Here is an 8,929-nt window from a genome sequence, read left to right as displayed (position 1 = left end):
CTCGTTCACCTCGGGGGCACCTTTCCCAGGGAGATGAAGAGATACAAGTCGGCCTCCACACGTCTGGCTCCTGCAGCAGAGGAATGAGCAGGCTGCTGCCTTGGGTGTGGGGGTGCAAGCCCGCCCTGGGCCGCACCCAGTGCCACACCTGCCTGCTGCCCCCTCGCCCCCGGGCTCTGCCTGGCTTTGGGCATCTCCTGTGGCTCCCAGGCCCCACCCAGACACTGTCCAGGCCTGCTCTTGGGAATTATGCAACTCACTGTCAGATAATTGGGCTGTGGTTGTTATGCATACTGGAAATTCTTAGCTCCAGCCTGCAAAATCTCCACTCAGTAAACACAGCTCCATGTTGATCAGGCTGGTCTCACACTCCCGACCTCAGGTGATCTGCCCACCTCGGCCTACCAAAGTGCTGGGATTACAGGAGTGAGCCACCGCACCCAGCCCATTTTCATCATTCCTAACAGCCATGGAGCATTCCATTTAATCAACTGTATATGCAATATTTTATTTTTCCCGGGGCCAAGGGGCTCATATTCACCACAGTTGGGAGGCCAGTTGGTGAGAAGGTGGCAGGCGGCACAGCCACCTTATACAGCATGCCATATTGGTCCACTGTCAGACAGGTGATGGCCTCAGCTCCACCACCCCTCTGGTGACTCCGGCTCCTGCCTGGCTCTGCCCGGCCACCACAACCCCTCGGGAGCATTCAGAGGCATCACTGGAGGGTGTGTGGTTAGTGGAGCAGCTGGTAGTTCTCTGCATATCCTCGCTGCTCATGGGGAGGTCTCGTTTCTTTGGTGGAAGCCATTCCTGACTCCTCTCATGAACAGGTTTCATATTGCTTTGTGGTGTTCCTGGAGCCTGGAAGGAGTCGGCTTGCTCCCTGGGGCATCAGGAGGGGCTTCTCTGTAGCTTCTCTGTACCCCTCTCTGCTTCTGGCTGGGGCGCCCACATCTGAACTTCCAGTGGTGCTTCTGAGCAGCTGTAGTAAGTGTCCTCCCATCCTCCCGGCTGTCAGGCCTCTGAGCCCAAGCCAAGCCATATCATCCCCTGTGACTTGCACAGATACGCCCAGGTGGCCTGAAGTAACTGAAGAATCACAAAAAAGTGAAAAGGCCCTGCCCTGCCTTAACTGATGACATTCCACCACAAAAGAAGTGAAAATGGCCGGTCCTTGCCTTAAGCGATGACATTATCTTGTGAAATTCCTTTTTCTGGCTCATCCTGGCTCAAAAAACTCCCCTACTGAGCACCTTGTAACCCCCACTCCTGCGCGCCAGAGAACAACCCCCCTTTGACTGTAATTTTCCTTTATGTACCTAAATCCTCAGCCCACCTGTACCCAGGTGATTAAAAAGCTTTATTGCTCACACAAAGCCTGTTTGGTGGTCTCTTCACACAGACGCGCATGACACCGGCTGGCTGGGAAGCCAGCCTATTTCACAGCACTTCCCGGGATCCATCCGCTTGTCCTGGAGCCCTGGCAACGAAGGCTGCCGCCATCCCCCGCCCCGGAGCCACCCCACACCCCTGTATATGCAATATTTGTTTTCCAGTCCCTTTTGGTGTCCATCTAGGTACAGGTCTCATTTTTTGAGCTAAAGTATCCATAATACACTGGAAGTAACAGATGTCACCTCCATATTGCACGCCAAACCTAATAAGCAGAGCAAAACTTTTCATCCAAGTGATTTGGTTAGCATTTTAGGATGTTTCTAATCTCTCAGTAATACAAATATGTCACAATAGATCTGTGTGTTTATCCTTCGGGCACCTGTGTGTACCTGTGCACACCTGGAGAATAAAGTCCTGTGAGAGGAACTGCCATCCAAAGAGGGTGTTTCAGTCTATAATAGTGCCACCAACAATGTGCTCTTGTTTCTGAGTTTGCGTTTGGATCAGGAGAATTTGAAAGTCATCAAGAACCAAACCAGGCTATAAGGTTCAGCTGTAGCTGGAAAGTGGCAAATGTTCCAAAGCTAAGACATTGGCTATTCCTGGGCTGTTCACAAACTGTGAGGCCAATTCTAGATGAGATCCAGAAATACGGTGAGCAACTCACTTATTTTTTAAGCAAAACACCTTTTCTTCTAATTTATGCTAAGAACAAATAGCTTCCAGCAGAGAAATAGGGGATGCAATATTTTTATAAATTAATTCTCTTTTTTTATTAAAAAAAATTTAAGTTAAATGCTACTTAAAGATATGTTTAACCTCTGTGATACTGAATTGCTCATGAGAAGAAAGAGAGAGGGCCAGGCATCTTGCCCACTACTACCCACTATCAACATGTAGGCCTGACATCAGTCGCTAAATATTCTGGGCCGGGCGTGGTGGCTCACGCCTGTAATCCCAGCACTTTGGGAGGCCAAGGCAGGCAGATGATAAGGTCAGGAGATCGGGACCATCCTGGCTAACATGGTGAAACCCCGTCTCTACTAAAAATACAAAAAATTAGCTGGGACTGGTGGCGGGCGCCTGTAGTCCCAGCTACTCGGGAGGCTGAGGCAGGAGAATTGTTTGAATCCAGGAGGCAGAGGTTGCAGTGAGCCAAGACCATGCCACTGCACTCCTGCCTAGGCAACAGAGTGAAACTCCATCTTAAAAAAAAAAAAAATCAACAGTGGCTTCTAGGATGACTAAGCAGTGACTCAGTCTCTCCTTGACCAGATTCTGTAACTGTCCAGCAGAAATGCTTATCTGAACTCTGCGAGAACAAGAAGCAGCTCAGTGGGGGCCTTCCTTGCTAAATTCTTTATCAAGCTGGTCTGTTATCTGCCCTGAGTCCTGCATGAACATCTCAAGAAAAATCCCCCAAAACATGTGAGACAAATGAGGGTCCTCCCTTAGCGTGTTCTTGAAGCACTGAGGTGCCTGAAAGTTTGTATAGTTTCTGGGGAAACAGTTTTGTAGGAAACGTAGCACAGACACTATTCATCCAGAAGAGCCCCTTCCTGACATGAAAGGTCTTAGCGTGAGAGAGAAGCATCTGATTCATCATGGGGACCTATCCAGCCAGCAGCAGGGGCCCCAGTGCCAGTGTCCGCCTCAGCAGAGGAGACACGGGGGACATGCAGTGTTTCTATTGAAAAATATTTCACCTAGGGGGACTATAGTTAGCAGGAATGTATTGTATGTTTCAATGTAGCTGGAAGGCTAGGCACGGTATCCCATGCCTATAACCCCAGCATTTTAGGAGGTCCAGGCAGGCAGATCACTTGAGGTCAGGAGTTCAAGACCAGCCTGGCTAACATGGTGAAATCCCATCTCTACTAAAAATACAGGAAAAAAAAAAAAAATTAGCCGGGCATGGTGGCCTGCGCTTGTAGTCCAAGCCACTCGGGAGACTGAGGCAGGAGAAGAATTGCTTGAACCTGGGAGGCAGAGGTTGCAGTGAGCCAAGATCACACAAGACTCTGTCTCAAAACAAAAAACAAACAAAAAAAAGTAGCTAACAGAGGGGACTTGAAATGTACCCAACACATAGTAATACCAAATATTCAAGGTGATGGACACCCCAAACACTGATTGATCACCACACATTCTGTGCATGTAGTAAACACTCAAATGTACTCTATAAATACGTAAAATATTTTATATCAACAAGAAAATACTTTGCCTAGTGTTTCCATCCAAATGGGAATAAATCCAGGGCTTGATGTACTCATTTCACGGCTTTTTATTGAGACTAGGAAAGGGTGGGCCGTGGTAGCAGGTGCACTCACTGTCCAAGTTTGCCCAGACTCTCTGCTGCATGGGTCATGGCATTTGTGACTGTGTTGGTCACTGTCTCAGTAACTTCCTTCATCTTTTTGTCCGCTGACTCTTGGGCTTTCTTTACGGCTTCGGCAATGGCTGTTGGAAAGAAAGAGGAAGAATGTCCTAGTGATCCACCCGCTGAACTTGTGTCCCCTTGATTGGCCTGTGGGATGTGGCCATCTTAATGGATTAGTCCCTGGAGTGGCCCAATGGGACCAAGGGCAGCAGGACTCCCGGCAGAATGAATTTGAATTTGGTTTTAATTTCCCCAACAACTTGTATTTCTTCAACTGTGAGTGAGACTGAGCATCTCATGGGTACATTGCCTGCTTATCCTTTTTTCTCGAAAATGCCTGCTTATGTCTTTTGGCCATTTTTATATTGGGTTGTTATATTGGATTATCATTTGTATTACAAATATTTTTAATGAGTTTTCTTTTGCCTTAGTTTATAATTTTTTTTTTTTTTTTGGCTATAGAAAATTTCGAAGTTTTGGATTGCCAAATTTACTTAATATTTCCTTTATGGCCGCTGGTTTTTTTTTGTCATGGTTCTAAAGATTCTCCCCTCTCCAAGATTAGGCCAAACTCTCTTATGTTATTACAATGTCTAAATGTTTATGATATCTTCCCCCTCAAAATGCATGTTGAAATCCTCAGCCTTAATGTAATGATATTAAGAGGTGCAGCCTTCGGGAGGTTGAAATTAGCACCCACATAAAAGAGACCACAGAGAGCTAGCTCCTTCCACCATGTGAGGACACAGCAAGGCCCATCCACGAACCAGGAAGATGCCCTCACCAGATGCCAAATCTGCCAGTGCCTTGACCTTGGACTTCCCATCCTCCAGGAGTGTGAGAAATAAATTTCTATTGTTTCTAAGTCATTTCTAAGTCACCCAGTTTATGGTTTGTTTTTGTTTTTGAGACAGTCTTGCTCTGTCACGCAGGCTGGAGCGCAGTGGTATAATCTCAGCTCACTGCAACCTCTGCCTCCCCAGTTCAAGGGCGTCTCCTGCCTCAGACTCCTGAGTAGCTGGGATTACAGGCATGTGCCACCATGCCCAGCTAATTTTTGTATTTTTAGTAGTGATGGGGTTTCACCATATTGGTCAGGCTGGTCTTGAACTCCTGACCCCAGGTGGCCCACCTGCCTTGGCCTCCCGAAGGGCTAGGATTACAGGTGTGAGCCACTGCACCTGTCCTTTGGTATTTTATAATAGCAGCCTGAGCTAAGATGGTTATCTCCTAGTAAGTTAATAAATTCTTGTATGTAAATTTAAGTCCTTCATGTACCCGGAATCTATTTTGTTGAAACGGAATGAGATATACACATGCTTTGTGCATAGTGTTACTCACAGCTCACACACATCAATTTAACATTTAACATATAATTTTACAAGTTTTTTTTTTTTGTTTTTTTTTTTGAGACGGAGTCTCACTGTCACCCAGGCTGGAGCGCAGTGGCGCCATCTCGGCTCACTGCAAGCTCCGCCTTTCGGGTTCATGCCATTCTCCTACCTCAGCCTCCCAAGTAGCTGGGACTACAGGCGCCCGCCACTGCGCCCAGCTAATTTTTTGTATTTTTAGTAGAGACAGGATTTCACCACGGACCTTGTGATCCGCCCGCCTCGCCCTCCCAAAGTGCTGGGATTACAGGCGTGAGCCGCTGCGCCTGGCCGTGTTAAATGTTTTGTCCCAGTGTGCTGTCACATAGTCTTTTGTGACTTTGTCTTCTTATCATTCCACAGAGAGAACCATCTAGACAGTGCCCTAACGCAGTACGCTCTGTGGCCTCCGATGAGCATAGATAACTGCCCCAGCCGAGAGGCTCTGAAAGGCTGCAACATCAGGGGCAGTGTTTGACCTGGTTAGTCAAAGAACAGGTTGGCCCAGCACCTGGCTTCCCTTCCTCCCTCCCTGCTTCCCTGCCCGACCTCAGCCGACTGTACCTTTCTCTCCAGTCTCCTTGGCGTGTCCCACCACCTCCTTCACCACTTCCTCCACGGCATGAACTGAACAGAGGAGACAAGTCCAGGGTGAGGGCTCAGAGCAGGCCCACTGCCCTCCCAGTCCAGGGAGAGGTCTCAAAGAAGGCCCACTGCTCCCCAAGTCCAGGGTGAGGGCTCAGAGCAGGCCCACTGCCCCCTGAGTCCAGGGTGAGGGCTCAGTGCTGGCCCACTTATCCTCACAATAGACCTATACGTCCCTGGACATCCAAGGTGGGGCTCTGGGATGCCACCCCCAGCCAGGACAGACTGGCTCATGAGAAGGAACTTCCCCCACAGCTGGCTTCGTTCAGAGATGCCAGGGCCCTGGCTGCCTGAAGATGAGCTCAGTGACTCCCATGAAGGCACAGGTTCCCCAAGCCCCTTGGCCCTGCCCGGCCTGGAATGGCAATGAGCAGGCCATCTTGCCAGCTGAGACATGAAGCCCAGGCTGGGCCTGTGTGCCAGGTCACACCCCTTTCAGGATGTGCTGGTGCCTGCCTCAGATCGGTTTCCAACGCCTCATCCAGTAAAACCACATCTCTCAAAGCAATTCCTCCAACAAGAGGGAATTCTCTGCCTACGTCAGAGTTTTTTAAAGTGTGGGTGGTAACGTGCTAGAACTGAAAAATTTTGGAGTCAGAAGAAATGGTTCTTACTCTAACTCTACCTTCCACCTCTGGGTTCCCTCATCTTTAGAATGGGAATTTGTTGGGATGATGAGACCAACACCAGGTCGTGGGGGCGACAAAGTCCCACGGAGACAATGAAATGAGAAAAAGTTTTGAGAGAGAAAATAGGACCAAGGGGTCATCGTGAGTGTGGAGGCTGCAAAGGCCCCGAGCTCTGGGACCCCACGCTATTTATTGGTGATCTAGCAAGGAAACAGGTGGTGAGGATGTGGGGGTTGAAAGGAAAAGGTGTATCAAGTGAATGAGAAACGTATGGCTACTTGAGATAATGGGCGTGCTGGAAGCCAGGAGCCAACAAGTCTAGCAGACATGCAAGCACTGCCTCAGCTTCTCTCCCAACACTCAGCTTTTCTCCCGACAGGAATCATAGAAAACTCAGAGGCTAGTGAAAGGTTAAAGCAGGTGGTCCACACCAGCTGCAGAGTCAAAAACAAAATATGCATCTACTGCCATTTAGAAAGAGGACACAAACTCAGGCAAGACTGTTTTTCACATGATGACCCACGGGTGGGGTCTGGCTGGATCTCCCCACACACAGCTGCTGACTTCTGCCTACAAAATACACTTCCGGACCAGGCGCAGTGGCTCACGCCTGTAATCCCAGCACTTTGGGAGGCCAAGAGGAACGGATCACTTGAGGTCAGGTGTTTGAGACTAGCCTGGCCAACAGGGAGAAACCCCGTCTCTGCTAAAAATACAAAAATTAGCCGGGCATGGTGGTGGGTGCCTGTAATCCCAGCTACTCCGGAGGCTGAGGCAGGAGAATCACTGGAACCCAGGAGGCAGAGTTTACAGTGAACTGAGATCGCACCACTACACTCCAGCCTGGCAGTCAGAGCAAGACTACATCTCAAATACAAATAAAAATAAGAGTAAACATGCTGCAGAGGACTTGGATGACATTGAAAATGTCCTTTTTGACTTTGAACAGATCAGACTTGGTGACTTGTTAAGAAATCTCTGAAGCTTTAAAGTTATGGTAAAAATAAAAATCTATCTTCCTTTTCATGCATAGGTTATTCAGAATAGGCTGTTTTGACAAGAAAGGTTCCCCAGATTTCCAGAGGGAAGGGTCCAAGCTGCCAGTGTTCACCCAGCACCCGGACTCATGCCCTGCCCCCAGGAGACCTCCCCAGCTCTGCACCCCTTAACTCCGTGCTGTCCTGGTTGGGCTGCAGACCAGGGTTCCTGAGGGGCCAAGGCCTCCCCTGAGGTCCTCACCTGCCTACTAAGATCCGCCTCCAACAGACCCAGTCTGCCCCAGATCCCCCCAGCCCAGGTAGAAAGGAGCCCCAGGTCCTCACCGGCTCCCTCAGTGGCCTTCTCGGTGCGGTGGGCCAGGCCCTCAGCAGCCAGCTTCCCCAGGCCTCCCAGCATCGCGTGGCAGCAGACGGTGGCCAACTAGGATGCTGAGGACTGGCCCAATGTGTTTTTATAGCTGCCTCTGGTGCCTGTCTATGCTCTGGCCCCAGCCCAGTAGGAGGTTGGACAGGTGAGTCAGAGAGGGCGGCAGCAGGAAGGGGCTGGGTGGAACCACCCTGGCACTGGGGTGGCAGCATCCCCTGACATCATGAGACTTCTGTAACCCTGTCCTAGGGACCCCATGAAGGATAGGGGCAGGGAGCAGGGCTGAGGCTGGACAGGAGAGATCTGGACATGCCTCTTCCTTGAGGCAGGGGGCGTGAGTGCCAGCCCCCCGAGACCAAAGCTTCCCAAGCCTGTGGGCACTTATATGTACCTGGAGACAAGGCCTAGGATTCCAAGCTTGCTGCTCAATGTCTCCAGTGTGGCCCAGTGCGGGGTTTGGGGGTTCTATGGGCCTGGAAACCTGGGCAGTCCTTTGGGTCACAAACACAAGTGGAGTGAGGGTGACTGCCTTCCCCATTCCTGGAGACCCTGGCTCTGCAGAGCAGTTTGCAGCCTCCATGGGATAGGTGGGGCGTTCAGGGTGGTGCCTTGCCCAAGGCAGAGGGGGGCACAGCACTGAGCAGAAGCGTAGTCACCTGGAACCACTCAGCTGATGCTCACTCACCCAAGAGGCTCTGTGACGTCAGCGGTGCCTTCTATCCCCTGGCAGTCCTGGAGGAGTAGGCAGAGGCCTCCACCACCACTCAGGGAGATGCTTCTGGCCCTAGCTAGAATCTCCTAGAAAGCAGCTTCCCTGGCTCCTGGCACATCGCATGAGGAATGGCAGGGCTGCTCCCTTGTTACCCATGATGGACAGACATGCCTCAAGCCATCTGCCACATGCTTCTTCCCTTAGTCACCAGCCCAACCTGAGCCTCTGTTTCCTCATCTGTAAAATGGGGATAGCGTGCCTTCCTGGCTGTGTCACTAATCATCCCTGAGACAAAGCATGCAAGCGCCTGGTAAACACCTGTTTCCTCCACTCATCACTGAGGAGCTGGGAGGTGCCCTTGGGCAGTGAGCTCTGACCTACCGGTGAGGTGGGCCAAGGAGTGACTAGGACATGAGGCTGCCTGGAGCCA

The 8,929-nt window shown here is 50.4% G+C and overlaps 1 protein-coding gene across 1 annotated transcript; it reads right to left on the bottom strand.

Annotated features, from left to right (window-relative positions):
* Positions 1-3,703: 3,703 nt before the first annotated feature.
* Positions 3,704-7,837, bottom strand: LOC108541970 (protein FAM25A). The gene is made up of 3 exons (XM_017891730.1): positions 7,745-7,837; positions 5,713-5,775; positions 3,704-3,858 (listed from the first exon to the last, which is right to left on the bottom strand). Exons 1-3 carry the CDS (start codon positions 7,815-7,817, stop codon positions 3,725-3,727), a joined length of 270 nt encoding a protein of 89 aa, XP_017747219.1. The 5' UTR covers positions 7,818-7,837; the 3' UTR covers positions 3,704-3,724.
* Positions 7,838-8,929: the final 1,092 nt, after the last annotated feature.

The sequence above is a fragment of the Rhinopithecus bieti genome, unplaced genomic scaffold, assembly GCF_001698545.2.
Source record: "Rhinopithecus bieti isolate Rb0 unplaced genomic scaffold, ASM169854v2 scaffold_22357, whole genome shotgun sequence".
Classification (NCBI taxonomy): domain Eukaryota; kingdom Metazoa; phylum Chordata; class Mammalia; order Primates; family Cercopithecidae; genus Rhinopithecus; species Rhinopithecus bieti.
The sequence above is the reverse complement of the archived record's forward strand: the minus strand, read 5'-3'. Positions and strand labels throughout refer to the sequence as shown.

Coding starts and splice junctions, on each gene's coding strand:
- LOC108541970 (XM_017891730.1), bottom strand. CDS start 7,817: ATGCTGGGAGGCCTGGGGAAGCTGGCTGCTGAGGGCCTGGCCCACCGC. Junction 5,776..7,744: donor GAAGGCCACTGAGGGAGCCG/GTGAGGACCTGG, acceptor TCCTCTGTTCAG/TTCATGCCGTGGAGGAAGTG. Junction 3,859..5,712: donor CAAGGAGACTGGAGAGAAAG/GTACAGTCGGCT, acceptor TCTTTCCAACAG/CCATTGCCGAAGCCGTAAAG.